The 21,772-nt window shown below is 48.6% G+C and overlaps 1 protein-coding gene across 1 annotated transcript in view; it reads right to left on the bottom strand.

Annotated features, from left to right (window-relative positions):
* Window positions 1-275: 275 nt before the first annotated feature.
* The window catches only part of MSANTD1 (Myb/SANT DNA binding domain containing 1), a 31,026-nt gene continuing 9,529 nt past the window's right edge, over window positions 276-21,772 (bottom strand). Inside the window, exons 2-3 of the mRNA XM_075333140.1 lie at window positions 9,753-10,025; window positions 276-1,578 (exon numbers count right to left, since the gene is read on the bottom strand). Of these exons, the coding sequence (XP_075189255.1) occupies window positions 1,338-1,578; window positions 9,753-10,025 (514 nt within the window). The 3' untranslated portion in view covers window positions 276-1,337. The remainder of the gene's footprint in view (window positions 1,579-9,752; window positions 10,026-21,772) is intronic.

The raw sequence follows: 21,772 nt of genomic DNA, 5'->3' as shown, positions 1-21,772 counted from the left end.
GAAACCATATATCCTATGGACAGGGATGTTGCCGTTTTTGGGAGAAAAACAAAAAAGTCACGTTTTTTAAATTCTATACAGTCCCTGTAAAGAGGACCTGTTACTTATCATAAATGTCATTTTTTTACCTGGTGTAAAAGTCGCTGTTCTTCTGATTCCAGTGTTGTTTTTCTTTTGTTCCTGCGCCTCTCCGTTCCCGAGATACAGCTTCCTTTTCCCTATATGTAACTGTATTCTTTAACAAGTGGGAGTGGTTGTGAAGAAAATGACCGCACCCACTTGGCTAAGAACACCAGATTTATATACAGGCAAAAGGAGGCCATAACCCAGGAATGGAGAGGAGCAGGAACAAAAGTAAAACAACACCGGATTCATTAAAACAGTGGCATTTACACCAGATATATAAAAGTGACATATTTATGGGAAGTGGCAGCTCCTCTTTAGGTGGGATCATATCAGTGGTTGATTGGCATAGACAGTATGGTGAGGCAATATATTATAATATGTGCAGGACTCACAATATTTATTAACCTCTTTGCGTTGGTGGAGCATTATGCAAATACAATAACCTAAACGCCATGTCATAAAGTATTTTGGACAATCTTTTCATAATTTTTGCTACCGGAATGAGAGGAGCCTAACACAAGTCTGTGTAGCATGGAGAAGTCCCTTATGCAGCCGATAGAACTTCCTCTAGTGTTCACCCAAAAAGGATTGGTAACCACTGTGTGGAGGAGCAACTGGCAAACCACTGTATGGAGGAGCAACTGGCAAAACACTGTGCGAAGCAGTGGCTGGAAAACCACTGTACGGACGAGCTGCTGGCAAACCAACAAGTGAGCATACACTCGGCATAGGTAATACTACTGAATACCGTCAGTTTATCTGATCACTACAGTGGATTGAGGCTTTTGAAGTTACACATAGTTGATTTTGTAGATATCCACCCCACAGACATGGCACAAACAGCATAATACGTGCATCATAAGCAACAGTGAACTATTTAGTTGACTTTATATTGCTGCACTGATTTTCCCACTAAGGACTGGTAAGTAGTCATTGATAACAATGGAGCAGTCTACACCTGCTTAAAGGAGTTGTCGTATCATGACAACCCTTGTCCATATTCCTTATTAGGGATAGAAGTGGTCTCACTATGGTGGACTCAAGGAACGTAGCTCAACACATCCTTCATCACTTCGCTTTTGGTCTTCTACAAAATATCCACCCTCTTGCAGTCCATTGTCCTACTAGAAACCATAAAAAGGTCCAAAAAAAGGCACAGGGACAAGGAGATATGTGGTGGAGCTTGAGCAAATAAGATAGTCTAACATAATTTAAGGAGAAGGTTTAGTAATCATTCTTTCCAGTAGATTCATCATCCTCTCCTGGAGCTGCAGGCTTTGGACTTGAATGATGTTCTGCTGGTCCAAGATTCGTCTGACTTCTCGACAGGTCTCCTCCATCGCTCGGCTCAGCTTCTTCTGTTCCTCTAACATGTTCTCCATAATTTTTAATTTCTTCTTCTGAAAACTACAGCTTTGCAATTTCCTTTTCTTTATTGCCCTCTCACCAGTCCTGAAGCAGAACCAAAAGGTCAGTATACAAATAAGAATAACAAAGAACAACCAATTATTACAAAAACGAGCCAGGATAGAGGATATTATTCCAGGAAGGGGCCAGGATGGAGGACATTACTATGGGAAGGGGCCCAGGATGGGGTGAATGTTATTAATAAAAAGGGTCCAGGATGGGGGAGTTATTACAGGAAGGGGCCAATATGGGGGACATTAATATAGAAAAAAGCCCAGGATGGGGGACATATTGTTAAATAAAGGGGCCAGGATGGAGGACATTATCAAATAAAGGGGACAGTATGGAGGACATTGTCCCAGGAAGGTGTCAGGATAGAGGGTGTTATTACAGATAGGGGCCCAGGATGGGGGACATAATTAAACAAAGGGGCCAAGATGGGGGACATTATCCCAGGAAGATGTCAGGATAGAGGACATTATTACAGAAAGGAGCCCAGGATGGAGGACATTATTAAATAGAGGGGCCAGGATGGGGGACATTATTAAATAAAGGGGACAGTATGGGGGACATTGTCCCAGGATGGTGTCAGGATAGAGGGTGTTATTACAGAAAGGGGCCCAGGATGGGGGACATTATTAAACAAAGGGGCCAAGATGGGGGACATTATCCCAGGAAGATGTCAGGATAGAGGACATTATTACAGAAAGGAGCCCAGGATGGAGGACATTATTAAATAGAGGGGCCAGGATGGGGGACATTATTAAATAAAGGGGACAGTATGGGGGACATTGTCCCAGGATGGTGTCAGGATAGAGGGTGTTATTACAGAAAGGGGCCCAGGATGGGGGACATTATCCCAGGAAGGTGTCAGGATAGAGGACATTATTACAGAAAGGAGCCCAGGATAGAGGACATTATTAAATAGAGGGGCCAGGATAGGACATTATTAAATAAAGGGGCAAGGACAGGGACATTATTTTAAAAAGGTTCCAGGATAGAGGACATTATAACATGAAGGGGCCAGGATGGAGGACATTACTATGTGAAGGGGACCAGGATTGGGGGACGTTTTTAAATAAAATGGCTAGAATGAGGTACATTATTATAGGATGAGACCAGTATGGGGACATTATTAAAGGAAGAGACCAAGACAGGGGAAATTATTACAGGATGAAGGCCAGGTCCATGGGTGGACATTGTTTTTGCTGCACTATACAGTATTTTACTTTTGAGGATACGGTTTTCCATGGTGGGATAAAAGAGAGGTGCTAATGTAGCACCTCTGTAATGAAGCCATCAGGGTGCTACAAGGTTCTGCATCCCCACAAGGATGCAGGGCCTACCCCTTAGGGCCCTGGGAGACCAGTGCACGTAACACCAAAAACCCAAGTAATCTCAGTTTTTCCCCAACAATCCCCCATACAATGATAATTAGCTAGAGTCAGACCAATGGATGGCCGCCTAGAGGTGGAGTCAGACTAGTCCACTAGTTGACCAGGTGGGAGGGGCAGACTGTGGAGAGTAGTCAGTTCAGAGTAGCCAGAGTGGAGTGAAGGTGAAAGTGAAGCGACGTCCTGACTCGGGTTAACAGTGACCATTGTACCCAGGAGATTAGTTGCCGGTGAAGTACGGTGGAGTGCTCCTGGAACTACGCACCGACGGGGTACAGGACCTTAGAATAGGAAAGGGCTTCAAGCCGACCTGTTAACACTTGCACAGCAAGGGGACCATCAAGGACCTTGCTGACCCTAAGAATCCGAAGACTCAGTAGCAAACGGAGAACCAGGGACAGGACCAGAGAATCCAACCCCACAGGGTTCACGCTAGTGTCAGGCAGACAGAAGTGGACAAACCAACGGACGGGGACCCACAGTTGCTCTACGTCACGGTGACCCATTTATCAGAGACAGGTGCAGGGGAAGAAGGTACCCGAATACTGAACTGGCACTGGGACGAAGGGGACCTTAAGGTGAAACCAGCCGGCCTCGGGTAACCTGTTACCATCAACCAGCAGTGAGTAAATACCAGTTGCACTATATGTCTGTGTGGACTACCTTCTTCCGACACCCATCACATCACCCATCCTCTGGGGCCCGGCCCTGCTTGCGGAGGGCCTACCATCCAGGCTGCAATTAACACCAGCCCCAGTAGTGACATTCTGAGGCGGCGGCTCCACATATATAGCCGCAACACCGCAAGTGGCGTCACGTATGAACACTAACCTAAATCCCCTGTAAATACACCCCATTACAAAAAGGGCCCAGGGCCTGGAATCGGGCAACGGCCACCACCGTGACATTCCCAAGAGAGACACTGCCCAGAACCGAGTACCCCATATCCCTGGGCGCGACACTATTACTGTGCAGGGTGGCACTACCGTATGTCACTTTTTATCTTCCTCTGACATAATGTGTACTAGAAGCAATCAGCTATAGATGTCTGTGTGTTACTTTCTACAGAGATAAATCTTGACTGGAAAAAGTCATAGTGGTCTGTATAATACCTGTATTTTAAAACACCACTCCGGTGTTTTGTGGGTTTTTTCAGTGCTGATGTGGCGTTTTAAATAGAAGCCCCCTTCCACCTGTCAAATATTCATCTACCGGTGGCTTCAGCATTTTTCAGAGCCATCTTGAGCCCGGAACTTCTGGCTGTCTCGAAGTCAGAAGTTGCTTCTCAAGCTCTCCATTTAACTCTATGAGAGCCAGAATAAGGCCAGAACATGACTCTCAGAGATGTATTGGATTGTGAAACACCAGAAGATACTGGCAGGTCACACATCACAGGAGACCGACTGGAGCGAAACAGATGAAGACGGGTGGCAGGTGAGTATAAGGCAGAGGGAAGGGGGACTTACATTTAACCCCTTAACGACCTTTGACGTACTGAGTACGTCATGGTGCTAAACGACCCATGACGTACTCAGTACGTCATGGCGAAATCGCGGTCCCGGAGCCCCGGGGAGTGAAATTTGTTTAATTAAACGGTAGATTCGGGAAGGAGGGGACCTCTGCCTGACCTCAGGAGGGGTGGTGCCTCCTCCCCGAACCTACAGAGGCTGTGATTGGCTGACGAACGCCGCTCAGCCAATTACAGCCACTGTAATGTTCCAGCCATTGAAAATGGCTGGAACATTGAAATCCAGCCCTGATCAGTGCTGCTGTAGCACTGGCCATTGGCTGGAGCTGGGTGATCGATGCTTCACCCGCCCCCAGCTCTGATTGGAGAGACCGGTCTTGTGACCGCTCTCTCCAATCAATGTGGCTCTGCGGCCTGTGACCGTCCCTGGAAGCTGAGGAGAGCGGTAAGTTGCTGTCCCCGCCGCCCGCCCCTGTCCCCGATCGCCCCGGCACTGCTCCTGATCCACCGCTGTCCCCGCCGCTGCTCCCGATCCACCGCTGTCCCCGCCGCTGTCTCCGATCGCCCCGCCGCTGCTCCCGATCCACCGCTGTCCCTGGCGCCACGCTCCTGATCCACCGCTGTCCCCGGCGCCATGCTCCCGCTCCACCGCTGTCCCCGCCGCTGCTCCCGATGCACCGCTGTCCCCGCCGCTGTCTCCGATCGCCCCGCCGCTGCTCCCGCTCCACCTCTGTCCCCGCCGCTGCTCCCGATGCACCGCTCTCCCCGCCGCTGTCTCCGATCGCCCCGCCGCTGCTCCCGATCCACCGCTGTCCCCGCCGCTGTCTCCAATCGCCCCGCCGCAGCTCACGCTCCACCGCTGTCCCCGCCGCTGTCTCCGATCGCCCCGCCGCCGCTCCCGATCCACCGCTGTCCCCGGCGCCGCTCCCGATCCAGCGCTGTCCCCGCCGCCATGCTCGCCACTGTCCCCGCCGCCGTCGCACCCACCTTTTTCAGCCGCTGCTGCCCCCGAATCGGCCCCCACTGTTCCCGATCGGCGGCCGCCGCTGCCTCCTTCATCGGCTGCCCCTTCTCCATTGCCACACCTCCTATCCCTCCATGTGCTGCAAGCCACCCTCCCCCCACGTGGGGGGAGGGTGGCTTGCAGCACATGTGGGGGGAGGGTGGCTGGCTTGCAGCACATGTGGGGGGAGGGTGGCTGGCTTGCAGCACATGTGCTGCAAGCCACCCTCCCCCCACATGTGCTGCAAGCCACCCTCCCCCTACACGCTCCTGATCCACCGCTGTCCCCGGCGCCATGCTCCCGCTCCACCGCTGTCCCCGCCGCTGCTCCGCTGTCCCCGCCGCTGTCTCCGATCGCCCCGCCGCAGCTCCCGCTCCACCGCTGTCCCCGCCGCTGCTCCCGATGCACCGCTGTCCCCGCCGCTGTCTCCGATCGCCCCGCCGCTGCTCCCGCTCCACCGCTGTCCCCGGCGCCACGCTCCTGATCCACCGCTGTCCCCGGCGCCATGCTCCCGCTCCACCGCTGTCCCCGCCGCTGCTCCCGATGCACCACTGTCCCCGCCGCTGTCTCCGATCGCCCCGCCGCTGCTCCCGCTCCACCGCTGTCCCCGCCGCTGCTCCCAATGCACCGCTCTCCCCGCCGCTGTCTCCGATCGCCCCGCCGCTGCTCCCGATCCACCGCTGTCCCCGCCGCTGTCTCCAATCGCCCCGCCGCAGCTCCCGCTCCACCGCTGTCCCCGCCGCTGTCTCCGATCGCCCCGCCGCCGCTCCCGATCCACCGCTGTCCCCGGCGCCGCTCCCGATCCAGCGCTGTCCCCGCCGCCATGCTCGCCACTGTCCCCGCCGCCGTCGCACCCACCTTTTTCAGCCGCTGCTGCCCCCGAATCGGCCCCCACTGTTCCCGTTCGGCGGCCGCCGCTGCCTCCTTCATCGGCTGCCCCTTCTCCATTGCCACACCTCCTATCCCTCCATGTGCTGCAAGCCACCCTCCCCCCACGTGGGGGGAGGGTGGCTTGCAGCACATGTGGGGGGAGGGTGGCTGGCTTGCAGCACATGTGGGGGGAGGGTGGCTGGCTTGCAGCACATGTGCTGCAAGCCACCCTCCCCCCACATGTGCTGCAAGCCACCCTCCCCCTACATGTGCTGCAAGCCACCCTCCCCCTACATGTGCTGCAAGCCACCCTCCCCCTACATGTGCTGCAAGCCACCCTCCCCCCCGGGGCCCCCCCTCCTCCATGTGCCATCTCTCTCTCCCATCAGACTCTGCCCCCTCCCCGATCTCCTGCCTGCTCTCTCCCATTTTCCATCTACTGCCCCCTCTCACCCTCCTCGATTTGTTGCCTCCTTCATCTGCTGCCTCTTCTGTCTGCTGTGATCCTGCTGCCTAGATCCATCCTGTAAGGTAGGTATCCCCATCTCACCCCCCCCCCCATCCTCTGCCGCTCCTCCATCCGCTGCGCCATTTCCCATCCATCCGCTGCACCATTTCCCATCATCCATCCGCTGCGCCCTTTCCCATCCTCTGCCGCTCCTCCACCCGCTGCGCCCTTTCCCATCTTCCATCCGCTGCGCCCTTTCTCATCTGCCGCCCCGCCCTCTCGCATCGCATTATCCAGCACAGTTGCTCGCTTCCAGACTGCAGTGGATGATGCGATGCGAGACTCGTGCATTGCTCTCACGTTTGGCACTGGTCTTAGTGGCAGGCGCTCATTTTTTTTTTTGTTTTTACTGATGTCTGTATTTTTTATTTCGCCAAACTAATTTTTTTTGTATGGGGGGGGTCTAGTTTCCAAAATGGGATCACATGTGGGGGAGCTCCATTGTTTAGGCACCTCAGGGGGTCTCCAAATGAAACATGGCGTCTGCTAATAATTCCAATCAATTTTACTGTGAAATGGCGCTCCTTCTCTTCTGAGCCCCGCCGTACGCCCAAACAATTGATTTCCACCACATATGAGGTATCGTCGTACTCAGGAGAAATTGCACAATACATTTTATGGTGCATTTTTCCCTGATACCCTTGTGGAAAAAAAAGCTACCTGTTTGAAAAAAAATTTTGTGGTAAAAAAAAGAATAAAATATTTTCACGGCTGAACATTACAAACGTTTGTGAAGCCTCCAGGGGTTCAAAGTGCTCACTAAACAGCTAGATAAATTCCATGAGGGGTCTAGTTTCCAAAATGGGGTCAATTGTGGGGGAGCTCCATTGTTTAGGCACTTCAGGGGGGTCTCCAAACGCAACATGGCGTCCGCTAATAATTCCAACCAATTTTGCTGTGAAATGGCGCTCCTTGCCTTCCGAGTCCTGCCGTGCGCCCAAACATTTGATTTCCACCACATATGGGGTATATGCGTACTCAGGAGAAAATGCACAATACATTTTATGGTGCATTTTTTCCTGATACCCTTGTGATAAAAAAAGCTACCTGGTTGAAGCAACAGTTTTGTGGTAAAAAAATTTTTTTTTCTTTTCACGGCTCAACGTTATAAACTTCTGTGAAGCCCCCAGGGGTTCAAAGTGCACATCAAACATCTAGAAAAAATATTTGAGGGCTCTAGTTTCCAAAATGGGGTCACTTATGGGGGAGCTCCATTGTTTAGGCACCTCGGGGAGTCTTCAAACCCGACATGGCGTCCGCTAATGAGTGCAGCTAATTTTGCACTCAAAAATTCAAATGGCGCTCCTTGCCTTCCGAGTCCTGCTGTGTGCCCAAACATTTGATTACCACCACATATGGGGTATCTGCGTACTCAGGAGAAAATGCACGATACATTTTATGATGCATTTTTCCTGATACCCTTGTGAAAATACTAATTTTTATGGCTAAAGTAACATTTTTGTGTTAAAAAAGTAAAATTTTCATTTTTTCGTCTACATTGCTTTGGTTGCTGTGAAGCTCCTAAAGGGTTAATAAACTTCTTGGATGTGGTTTTGAGCAGAGTGAGGGGTGCAGATTTTAGAATTGGGTCACTTTTGGGTATTTTCTGTCGCCTAGGTTTCTCAAATCACTCCAAATGTGATGTGGTACCTAAAAAATTTTTTTTTGTAAATTTTGTTGGAAAAATGAGAAATTGGTGATGAACTTTGAACCCTTCTAACTTCCTAACGGAATTTTTTTTTTTTTCAAAAATTGCGCTGGTGTAAAGTAGACATGTGGGAAATGTTATTTAGTAACTTTTTTGTGTGACATATCTCTCAGATTTATGGGCATAAAATTTCAAATTTTGAAAATTGCAAAATTTTCAAAATTTTCGCCAAATTTCCTAAATTTTAACAAATAAACGCAAAACATATCGGCCTAAATTTACCACTGACATGAAGTACAATATGTCACGAAAAAACATTCTCAGAATCGCCAGGATCCGTGGAAGTATTCCAGAGTTATAACCTGTCAAAGTGACACTGGTCAAAATTGCAAAAAATGGCCTGGTCTTTAAGGTGAAAACAGGCTGGGGGCTGAAGGGGTTAAAGCACCACTCCATCAGTGAGTGGTGCTACAAGTGCCACTGTCACATGCCTGTGGCACTTTGGGGTAAAATCACATTGCAGATATGATGCAGATCTTCCACAACGTGTCTTGATGAATCGCTCTCTTAATCTTAAAGTGACTCTTCATGCTGCCACTGAAAAGTTAGTATATGTTTTTCAAACATAGTCACCCTACCTGGTGCCATCCATTTGTCTCCCGTTGCCTCCTCTTTGGTGTTCAGCATTTCTTTCCTCCTGCTTCTAGGATGGCCTCCACAATGGAATAGTGAACAGAGTGGTAAGTGGGGAGCAGGGGGAAGTCTGAAGGCCAGGAAGGCTTGGTTTATAGTTACCACTGTCCCCATGCCATTGAGGTGGCCATCTTGGAAGCAGGAGGAAACTCTGATCTCAACAAAGGAGGCAACGGGAGACAAATAATGGCATCACATAGGTTAGTTCCACTGGGAGAAGTCTGGAGGCTGGGAAGGCATGGTTTCATGTTACCACTTTCCCCATGCCTTTGAGGTGGCCATCTTGGAAGCAGAAGGAAACGCTGATCTCAACAGAGAAGGCATCGGGACTTGGGAGACAAACGGATGGCACCAGGTAGGTTAGTTCAGACCAGGGGAAGTCTGGAGGCATGGTTTAAAGTTACCACTTTCCCCATAACATTGTGGAGGCCATATGGGAAGCAGGAGGAAAGGAGCGACAATCTCAACAGAGGAGGAAACAGGAGGTAAATGGAAGGCACCAAGTAGCTCAAAGATTACATGAGAGGTATAGTCACTCTATAGTCCTAGAGTAGAAGGTCACTTTAAGTATGTTTGTGTCCGGGTAGGTAGGTGACCCGATTATTGACCTATGAAACAATCCAACATGTCTGTACCTGAGTTTATAGGAGTGCAGGCTGGATGAGCTCTCCGAATTGTCATCTTCGAAGTATCCTTCCCTCTCCTCGTATGTGAATTGGCTATAGGGAAGGAAGAGAGGGGTGGACTTTGTAGATGGGGACTGAGACGCCTCAGTTTGAGATGTAGAAGGTCCAGGCTGTAACTTTGCATCACATTGTTCTGGTAGTTTGGACAGGATCCGATCTATGGTATTAAAATAAGGCCAATCAGGAGGAATGGACTCTCCATCAGCCATGCATTTAAGTTTTCTATAGAGAGATGAAACAAAAGAAATCATTAGAAAGAACCATTTTACTGCTGTAAAAAAAAATAGAAAGTACAAACTAGTGTGATGCTCATTGCAGAGATCACTTTTCAGCAGTTTCATTATCCTCACAGACAGGATGTCAAGGAAAGGTAATTTGGCAGGAGAAACAGGTGATGAAGACAGCTCCACCTTCTGCCTGGGTCGTGTAGTAACAATCAAATGTAGAATTACTAATTAATATATGACTTTACCTGTAGTTTTGTTCTCCTGAAATCATCTCTCATACACAAAGTTCAGAGTATATGTCTAAAATTGGTAGGGATGGTGTTTGTATCACCAAGACCTGCTCTAGCTGTGCTCAAAGAGATCATATTAAAATCAGACTTTCACAACTAATTACACGGATAGTAAGTACAACGGCCTAATCAGGTCTAAGAACAGTTTAATAATGTATCCAGTTTTTACTGTGAAATCTGGTGACAGATGCGCTTTAAGCTTTTCAGCCAAAAAAAAGGAAAAAGTTGTCCCAATTGACAATGAACGGACCTAATAGGAGACTGATGGGTAAAACCAATCCCTGAATTTTATTCTGATATAAAAAAGCTCTGCAAAAATAATCCTTATTCAGACTAGATATCCTGGGACAGATTCTCAATTCCACCTGTATAATATCCATCTTCTTTTAGAAGACTAATCCCCTAGAATACCACTTTTCACTGCATATTTGGGTGGTCAGTGTCACAGTACATAATATGCTCAAGTAAGGATTTATTAGTGAATTTTTTAACATTTGTTATTACCGTTGCAACATAAGGGTATAAGGGTGCACGAGTTAACCAGGGATCCAGAAATTGGGATTAACTAGAGATAAAGAATTCCTCCTAAAACTTAGATATTTCTCTGGGCATCACAGACTTGGCCCTATCTTGAATCTCCTCATACCAAACCGACCGAACTTTCAGCGTCTCCCATTCTCACACCACTTCCTCATCTCGCCCCCTATCTGTCGGTGTCCCCCAAGGCTCAGTTCTTGGACCCCTGCTGTTCTCCATCTACACCTTCGGCCTGGGACAGCTCATAGAGTCCCACGGCTTCCAGTATCATCTCTATGCCGATGACACACAGATCTACCTCTCTGGACCTGACATTACCTCTCTACTAACCAAAATTCTACAATGTCTGTCTTCTATTTCATCCTTCTTCTCTGCGCGAATCCTAAAGCTTAATATGGACAAAACAGAGTTCCTTGTCTTTCCTCCTCCTCACTCAACTCCTCCAACAAGCCTTTCCATCAAATTCGATGGTTGCTCACTCTCCCCAGTCTCACAAGCTTGTTGCCTTGGAGTAACCCTCGACTCTGCTCTATCCTTCAAGCCACACATCCAAGCCCTCTTCAACTCATGCCGATTACAACTCAAAAATATCTCCCGGATCCGTGCTTTCCTTAACCAAGAATCAGCAAAAACGTTAGTGCATGCCCTCATCATCTCTTGCCTCGACTACTGCAACTTCCTGCTCTCTGGCCTCCCTTCCAACACTCTTGCCCCCCCTCCAATCTATCCTAAACTCTGCAGCCCACTTAATCCACCTCTCCCCTCGCTACTCCCCAGCCTCGCCACTCTGCCAATCCATTCACTGGCTTCCCATCGCCCAACGACTCCAGTTCAAAACATTAACCATGACATACAAAGCCATCCACAACCTGTCTCCTCCCTACATCTGTGACCTAGTCTCCTGGTACCTACCTGCAAGCAACCTCAGATCCTCACAAGATCTCCTTCTCTGCTCCTCTCTTATCTCCTCTTCCCACAATCGCGTACAAGATTTCTCCCGTGCCTCCCCCATACTCTGGAACGCTCTACCTCAGCATATCAGACTCTCCCCTTCCGTGGAAAGCTTCAAGAGGAACCTCAAGACCCACCTCGTCCAACAAGCCTACAACCTACAATAGCCCTCAGTCCAGTACACCACTGCGCAACCAGCTCTGTCCTCACCTATCGTACCATCACCCATCCCCTGTAGACTGTGAGCCCTCGCGGGCAGGGTCCTCTCTCTTCCTATACCAGTCTGTTTTGTACTGTTAATGATTGTTTTACGTATACCCTCTTTCACTGTAAAGCACCATGGAATAAATGGCGCTATAATAATAATAAATAATAATAATAATATTTTATTAAAGGTGCATTAAAAATCTGAATAAAATGCAAAATGTAAACAAAACGGACAGGAGAATTTCTTATTTATCCATCAAGGAGGCCGAAGACATCTGTTCTCGTTGAAAATTCTCATAAATGAAGAGACAACTCAAAAGCACCTTCTAGGATTAATAGGCGAGAGTGTCTGTTTTTCTATAATTACATCTCTCTTTTAATAGCCGTACATTCAAAGGAACAGCTGCAAACAATCCTTAAAACATAAATCCCTTAATTTCCAGCTCACCAAATAAACAACGTATAGCCATTATCTATTCAGGATAATAAGACTTTGTATGGTCCTGAATAAATCTTTATCTTTTGCCCTACTGTCCAGACAGGAGAAGCCTAGATTAGGCTATGTGCGCACTAGAAAAGTGATTTTTCTCAAGAAAATTTCTTGAGAAACTTCTGGGAGTTGAAGATTACCGCACCTGCGGTAAAAACCGCACCAAAACCGCGGGAAAAACGCATGCGTTTTTGCCGCGGTTTTTCCACAGGTTGGTCTCTGCGTTTTTTTTATGCTGAACTGCAATAAATAATATAGATAATAAATAGATAATCGATAGATAGACAGATAATGGATAGAGGGAAAGATGGATAGATGAATAGATAGATAGATAGATGAGAAAGACATATATAATGTCCCACCTCCCTGCATATTCTAAGCTGGCACCCTTTAGTGACTTTCATGTGGCACTAAAGGGCGCCTAGCCTTGTATTTAGCCAAAAAATAAATAATTAAAAAAAAATGACATGAGGTCCCCCCATCTTTTGTAGCCAGCTAGGGTAAAGCAGATGGCTGCAGCCTGCAGACCACAGCTGGCAGCTTCACCTTGGCTGGTAATCCAAAACAGAGGGCACCTCACGCTGTTATTTTACATTAAATAAATAATTTAAATAAAAAAATGTGGTGTCCCCCCCATATTTGATTACCAGCCAAGGTAAAGCGGACAGCTGGGGTCTGATATTCTCAGACTAGGGAGGTCCACTGTTATTGGACACTCCCCAGCCTAAAAATAGCAGGCCGCAGCCACCCCAGAAGTGGCGCATCCATTAGACGTGCCAATCCTGGCGATTCGCCCTAACTCATTCCGTTGCCCTGGTGCGGTAGCAAATGGGGTAATATATGGGGTTGATGCCAAATATGTAATGTCACCTGGCATCAAGCCCTGGGGTTAGTGATGTCACGCGTCTATCAGATACCCGACATCACCAACCCAGTCAGTAAGAAAAAAAAATAGACAACAAAAAAAGTTTTATTTGAAAAAACACTCCCCACATTCCCTCTTTCACCAATTTATTGACAAGAACAATCAAATCCGGGTCCGGCGTAATCCAATAAGGGGGGGGGGGGTCCCACGACGATCCATACCATAGTCACTGTCCCAGTAAGTGAAGAACAGAATGTTCCCCATTGGCTGGGAGAGTAATGCAGTGACCTGAGCTAACATCAATAGGTCAGCCCAGGTCACTGCAGGGGATGCCAAGCGCTGCCATCAGGAGGTTAGATGAGATCATTACCTGCTGTGATGATCTCCTGCAGTCCTGCCATCAGCGCTGTCACTGACTTCTATGCCCGCCTTGTTGTCAGCAGTATCGCAAGAGCCCCTAACGTCACCGCTAGTGACAGTCTCGGGCCGCGGGCATAGACGGCAGTGACCGCGGTCACGTCAGGAGGCAGAAGATCGTCACAGCAGGTAATGATCTCTTCTCACCTCCTGACAGCAGCGCTCGGCATCCCCGCGGCTGCACGCACTGCTGTGTGTCAGTGTCTGCCTGCGCTGCAGGGTGACAAGCTGCTGATACTGCGGGCAGAGACTGACACTGCAGGGCAGGCAGTGGCGGGGCTGGAGCGGGACACAGACTGCACGGGCACCCGCCGGACGTCACACGGAAGTGCTTCTGTGCGGCGTCCAGGGAGTGTGACGTCTGTGTTTACTCTGCTCCGCTTCCTCTTCTGTCATAATGACATCACTCCCTGCAAAACCGCAGGCAGCGATGAGCATTACCGCAGGTAAATCGCGGCTATACCGGGGGTATACCGCACATCATTTGCTACCTGCGGTATACCCCCGGTATTTCGCGATTACATTACAGTGAATGGAGTGAAATTCCGGGGGTATTCCGCAGGTACCTGCGGAAAAGAAGTGACATGCACATTTTCTCAAGAAATTTTCTCAAGAAAATCTTCACAAAGAATTTTCTTGAGAAAAAAACGCAGTGTGCGCACAGATATTTTTTTCCCATAGGTTTTGCTGGGAAATGTCTGCAGAAAGATTACAAACATTTCTCAAGAAATTTCCGCAGCAAAACCGCGGGTAAATCCGCGGGTAAAACGGCCTAGTGCGCACATAGCCTTAAGTCTGTGGGTATAGCTTATTCTTCCCCTCTTCATACATCAGAAGATACAGAATCATGAGTATAGAGAATTACAATTACTTATAATATCCAGCTATTAATACGAGACTAAAATTCCTATAACAATATTTATAATGAATACAGACTATTGAAAGTTAATAGATTAAAATTCCTATAACAAAAACCAGTCAACTACTTAAAAAGTGTTTGTAAAGACATCTTAGATTATGCGTAGGGATTCTTTTTGGAAAAACACAGGAAAGGTATATGACCAAAAATGCTTGTGATGTCTAAATCCGTCCCTAAAGAGGTCCTAGGGATGAGCCCACCTAGCCATGGAGGCTGGCACCATAGGAAGTGATAGTGGCTCCCTCACTCAACGTTGGTTGGCCCTAATAAATCCCTAGGCTGTAAATTCCCCAACACACTTACACCAGCAGCGATACACAACAATTTGTACAACATGAAAAAGACAAAGGACAAGAAAATGGCAGGTAGCATGTGGGCATCAATACAGCTACTAAGATACACCGAGCAACACTGACCCTAGTACTGCAATTATTCAGATACTAAGTGCCAGTTGGGATAATATTAAACCTGCTTTACGTATGCGGACCGCTCGATCGAGCATCGGTATGCTCAGGTAAGCTCCATGCAGTGCGAGTTACTTGCAGTCTCTAAATGGCTCTCACTGAGGGTTGAAACATTTTCGATTGATGTGCCCCCAAAAAACCATCCCTTCCCCAGAAGTGATCTATTTATGGCTCTCTGCATGTGGGCGAAGAACCAAACTGCCCAATCTATGACTTCCAATGGGGTTCAGGTCAAGTCCGGGTGCCGACCTGAAGTTTATTTTTAAGTCCGGCTGAACGCACCGAACCGAACTTCAACAGTCCGCTCATCTCTAGTCCTCTTTAGTACAACCATTTGTTCATGACTATTTGTAATGTACAGTTTATATTCAATTTTGAAAATTGGTGTCCAGTGAGATATTGATTAAAATCTCACTTTTCAAAAGAGGGTATGTGTGTGTGTGTCTGTGTGTGTGTATGTATGTGTGTGTGTGTGTGTGTCTGTGTGTCTGTCTGTGTGTCTGCGTGTGTGTTTGTGTGTGTGTATGTGTATGTGTGTGTGTGTGTGTGTGTGTGTCTGTGTGTGTGTGTGTCTGTGTGTGTGTATGTATGTGTGTGTGTGTGTGTGTCTGTGTGTCTGTCTGTGTGTCTGCGTGTGTGTGTGTGTGTGTATGTGTATGTGTATGTGTGTGTGTGTGTGTGTGTGTGTGTGTGTGTGTGTGTGTGTATATATATATATATGTGTGAAACTGAACATGCACACTGTTGGTTCCTGTACGGAGTAGAATCCGAATCTGCACAGTACCCTGCTCCCCACATAGCTTCTCATACGCCAGATCAGATACCCACACTTTGCACTGACGAGAGGCAATCACCCCGAAACACCGAGTCTGCAAATTGGGATTTTGATCTGGCATATATCCTAGGTCATATGAAAGGGCTTGTTAACAGGCCACTTTTGACTTTTAGGATTGCTACTTCGAATAGGTGGCGCTAGAGTTTGTATCCTTTCCTGGAGAGACAATTTGAACAGTACCCAAATGGTTAACTGACAGGCCAGGAAAACCCTAGCCGCACAACTTGCTACACACAAAATGGACCATCGTTGCCTGAGTGGCGATCGGAATGTCTCCTAAGGCACCAGAGGGGGGGATGGCAACAAACAACAAACCAAACTAAGGTAAGATAGCTGTGGAAGACAAAAAAACAAAGTCAGTTAACATATGACAAGAGCACAAGTGGACAAATGAGAAATAACAAATGCAAGCAAGGGAAGCCTATTACTGTTAGGTCTGGCGGTTTGCATGTTGGTGGACGTCATTGCTGGTCTCCGGGGGGCAGGGGGGTTAATCCTTCTCATACCTTTGCACCCAAACGAGTCCCTTACAATCCTGGGCATGCTCCAGCTCTCCGTTAGGTCACCTATCGCCCCTCACTGGCCATAGGGGGGGGGGGGGGTGTCACCTCAGGGGCGGAGCTAGTGCAGGTGCTTGCTCTGGCCATGATTATTTGGTGCAGGGGTCTCGGGATGATGGGTCCTTTAGTGTCAGCTGTTGCGAGGGGATATGGGATGCCATATCTCCTGGTTCAGCAAGGTGGTGGAAGATTCCTTCCTTTCAAACTTCCTCACCCCCTCCTTTGCCACTCTGGGCTGAAGGTGGAGACCACATCTTCTGGTCAGTGCTGATTCTTTTCAGTTGTGCCTGGGTAGTATGGTTAGTAGTTTGGGGGGTGAAAGGAGTCCCACTAACCTCCCCAACAACCTAGACTCGGTGTTGTGAGAGATATAGGTTACCGGTTAATTAACAGTATGTAATGTCCTCAGTTGGGGTGTAGTTTTGCCGTCCACCACAAGAGGGACAGTATTCCCATAGTTCGGTTGGGGGGAAAGTGGATGAGCCCAGCCCAGACAGTAGAAAAGGGAGGAGAACAAGTTAGCAAAGGGAGTAGTGAAGAAGAAAAAGTATAGAGAGGCTGTGCAGAAAGCGTGGGAGAGACATTGGATCCTGATATGTAGAAGGTCGCTCCTGTGGCTTGTGGTTTGGCGTGGAAAGACATGGATGCAGAAGGCGTGGGGCCAAGTCCTAGGGACCACCAAGATGTAGTTTGCTGAGGAACTCCTGAAAGTGGGGATCAGCATAGCCAGAATATCCAAATCTGCAGGGAGAAGGGCTGGTAATCCAGGAAGTCGGTGGAACTCTCTCACAGCCGGGGTAATAAGAACAGTGTGGAAATGTAGTGTATTTCTTGCCCGGTGAAGAAATTGTGCCCTTCCTCTGGAAAAGAAGGTGTTTATGAAGCCATTAGAGCACAGATGTTGGATGAAAAACTGGAGTCTGTCTTTAATTTGGTGGGACGGTTGGCTGCCATGAAGGAAACACAGCCTGTGACAGCAAGTCCCACACCAGAACCAACACTCACACAACCCCTGTTTCATGAAGAGAGCCGGTCAGGGACACAACTACAGTTCCTAGCCTCGGCAGAGCCCCCGGCCAGTCCTTCAAATTTGTGATGTGTTTCTGCTGGTTGGTTCTCTGCTCTGGTGTTTTGGTTTCGTCCCTTGCCTTACTTAATACCCGTTAGTGGTTACTACTTTCCTGCTAGTATTGGTGCTTTTGATATGACTCTGGCCTGTGTGCTCAGCCACCAACCACCCCGCTATTGTCACTTGGGAAGGGTTTTGTCAAAGTACCCCCTTCCAGGACCGGAAGGCGGCTGAAAAGTACTCTTTAGGCTGTACAGTTGCGTGACAGCTAGCGCACAGTGTGTCCGGCATACTGCGTTTGCTGGCCTGCAGTCCGATCATCCTATCACTACCCGTGCAATACAATTACCAACCTAATAGAAAACAGAATTAAGGTGAAGGGAAGACAAATAAGACAACACAGGTAAACACCAATAGGTCTCTGTCAATCTGCAGGCAAAATTACAAGCAACAAAACAGGATCTTCTTAGGATCTGTCCACACAGAAATATAGCCAATGCTAGAAACAGGAAAGTATTTAAAGCCTACCCAAAAATGTGATTGGAAAGACCAAAACAGCAAGTAATAACACCTGTGACTAGGGATGGGCGAACCCGAACTGTAAAGTTCGGGGTCCGTACCAAACACATGGAGTTCGTGCACACAATCCCATACACAAGCTTTCCTGGGAAACTCGTATTACAGTTCGGGTCCAGGGGCTGTAAAAAGAAGCACATTATTAAAAACCATTATGATCATACTTACAGGTTCCGCAACACGTCCTGCAGGCTCTGTCTCCCGCCGCTTCTGTGGCGCCCCTGACCTGGTCAGGCACCACAGAGTATTGCACCCATGCGGGGACAATGCCTCCAGGTAATCTCCAAAGGCCAGGATGAGGTGCACACACAAACACATAGTGACCAGGTCTCCCACATCACTAGAGGGGACCCTTGGGTAGCCAGTAGGGGTTAACTTTCAATTCCCAGCAAGGGGTGTGCTCAGAGGCTGGTTGCTAGGAAGCAGGGCAGAGAGGAAGTGAGGGAAGTCTGGAGCTGGAGGTGGAAGTGTGTGGAAGGGAGCAGAGGGTCTCTCGTGTCAGACGGGTCCTGAGGAGTGCAGTAGCTGAAAGCGGGGGAGAAAGGGTACCGTGGGTCGGCCTGAAAGACATCCAGAGAGAGGGGTGGCTGAGTACGGAGATCCTGGTATCCGAGCACGCAAGGGGAAACAGATCCCCAGTACAGGCAGCAAATCATCCAGAGCTGCTTAACCTACAGGTGGGGGGTACTTTATGCCCTCACCACTACTACACAGAGCTCGAGCCAAGCAGCAATCATCAGGCCCATAAGGGGACAGGGCCAGAAGCCATCCCACCAACGCCACGCTGCCGGCAGACGGGCCAGAGAGAGGGGAGCAGGGTAGTAACAGCTTCCCTGGAGGAGTCCTACCACGCTTCAAGCAAGGGATCCTCCCAAACAAAAAGAGTGCAAGGAGGGCGAGCGGACAGCTACCCTCAGAACGGCCTCCTGGAATTCCTGGTTCCACCTGGTTATCACAGTGTCGCCCGGGCATCTCACCGTGACCTCTAAACAGTGAGTAAACACGTTAAAAGACTTCTTGGACTGTGTTTGAGTCATTCTGCGACCTGTGGTCCCACCCACATACACAGGGACCTGGGGCTTGCCTTACTCTCAGGAGGCTACTACAACCTACTGCACCCACCATCAGCCCCAGGCATCCCTTAACCTGCAGTGGCGGTCCTCACTGACCGCAATTCTGAGAGTGGCGTCACGACGTATCCCAAAACGAAGGTTCCCTACCTGTGACCAGACCGTCCCATCCCGTGGAGTCCCTAAGGGTAATACACTGCTGCACCGCACCTGTAGGGCTCCACACTTCCGCGTCCGTCCGATCATTACTGTGCCGCCTGGTAACCAGCACGAAGTTACAGGACCTTCCGTGACGTCATATCCATGTGACCAGTCACGTGTGAATGTTGTATTACTTCATTGGCTACAGACTATGGAAAATCCAGGGAAGCCCTTTTTTTTTTTTTTTTTTTTTTTTTTTTTTTTAAGTTTTTTACCAAAAAACTAAAAATAAAATGACGTGGGTTTCACCATATTTTTGTATGCTAGCCAGGTACAGCAGGCAGGTATGGGCTGCCCCCAATCCCCAGCTGCCTATTTGTACCCGGCTGGGAACCAAAAATATAGGGAAGCCCTTTTTTTAATTATTTCATGAATTTCAAAAAACGACATGGGCTTCGCTCAATTTTTGTGTCCAACCAGGTACAACCAGGCAGCTGGGGATTGCAATCCGTAGCACAGGTTGACCCAAGCTTTCTGGGCCCCCCCACAGCAAATTGCAGTCCACAGCCATCCCAGAAAATGGTGCTTTCATAGAAGTGCCATCTTCTGGCGCTGTATCAAACTCTTTCAGCGGCCCTGGTGCTGGGTGGCACCCTGGGTAATAAGGGGTTAATGCCAGCTTTGTTTTACCAGCTGGTATAAAGCCCGAGATTCTTAATGTCAAGCCAAGTTTGATCCGGCCATTAAGAATCTCCAATAAAGGATTAAAAAAAAGAAACTACACAGAGAAAAAATACTTTCATAGAAATAAATACACAGACACACTTAGGGACTCCATCTTTATTATTCCCTCTCACCCCTCCCCGATCCTGGTCTTCTGTCTTCTTCAACCGATGCAGCTCTGCTATATCACAAAGCACGGGGGAGAAAAAGAACGCTTCTGCTCTCCGTGCAGTCTAACTACTCCATGAGTGAGCAAAGGCTGCGGGTTGTTAAGCGGTGACGTCCCCGCTGCCAACGTTGACATAGTAACCTAATGAGTGGGTTACTATAGCAACAGTGATCTCCGATCACCGGATTACCGGCGCCACTATTCACCGACGTGTGGCAGCCAATCCCTGCATGTGGACTGACTCTGTAAAGAGCACCAACATGTAGGGACGAGGAGCCAAGCATGTGCCCAAGCATCTCGCTGGTACACGGCGCTCGCCGAGTATACAGAGTATACGATGCTTGGGCGGGCACAGAGTACCAGCGAGCACCGAGACACTGACACTGCAGGATCTTGCAGACGTCATAGTCATGTGAGCAGTCTGTAGCCAATAAGATAATATAAGCATTCACACATGATTGGTCACATGGCTATGATGTCACGGAAGGTCCTATCGTCAGCGGTGGTTACCGGGAGGGTACAGCGATGATCGGACTCGGTAGCAGAAGTGGCGGGAGACAGAGTCTGCATTACGCGTCGTGGGACCTGTAAGTATAATGACAATGTTTATTATTAACAATATTCTTTATTTTACAGCTCCCCCCTCGCCCCATCCCATAACTGTAAAGTCCAAGTTCGGCGTTTGGGCGCAAGTTTGCGTTATCTCAGAACCCGCCCTAGAACTTTACAATACGTTCGGGCGAGTCTCCCGAACACCGAACATCGGGGGTTCGTCCATCACTACCTTTGACTGCAAAGCAAAAGAATAGAGGCAAATGAGAAATAATAAACCTTCAGCATGTGCACAGGTAACTAACCATGCTATGGCTCAACAGAGAAGGAAACAGACTCTGGAGAGAAGGTCATCAGGTAAAATCGAAAGGTATGACAACATTATTTGGGTTAGATGGCAATTTTTTTAACAGCAAGGAAAGTGAGATTTAATGTTTGGGACTAGCCCAGAGTGGGAGGGATTAAAATGAAGGGACAATGACCGTTCCCTGTCAGGAAATTAGATAGGGCCCAGTGTGCAGTGAGAGCAGACCTTAGGTCTGGCTAGTAAGCAAAGCTGCATGACATGGGTGTCCCTGACGTGAGAGTAGACCAAGACAAAGATTAGTGTGATCTAGAGAACTGACAGTGATAATTGACCAAAGTACTGAGTGATCGACTAGAGATGGATCCTGGGACAGGACGCCTACCAGTAAGGCCCTAAGTTTATAACTCATTAAGGTCACAGGCCAGGACGGAACAAAAATGTGAGACTAAAAGAGTGGCCCTGGGTGGGGGGGAAGTTCTCCAGGCATCTATAAATTAGAAGCTAAGTTTGGCCATAATGGCAAATCAGTTTCCAAAAGGAGGATTGGGTGGAGGATATGACTTTACCGGACTGGACTGTGGTGCTAAGCTGGGTTGTGGT

This window comes from Anomaloglossus baeobatrachus, chromosome 1, assembly GCF_048569485.1.
Source record: "Anomaloglossus baeobatrachus isolate aAnoBae1 chromosome 1, aAnoBae1.hap1, whole genome shotgun sequence".
Classification (NCBI taxonomy): Eukaryota; Metazoa; Chordata; class Amphibia; order Anura; family Aromobatidae; genus Anomaloglossus; species Anomaloglossus baeobatrachus.
The sequence above is the reverse complement of the archived record's forward strand: the minus strand, read 5'-3'. Positions and strand labels throughout refer to the sequence as shown.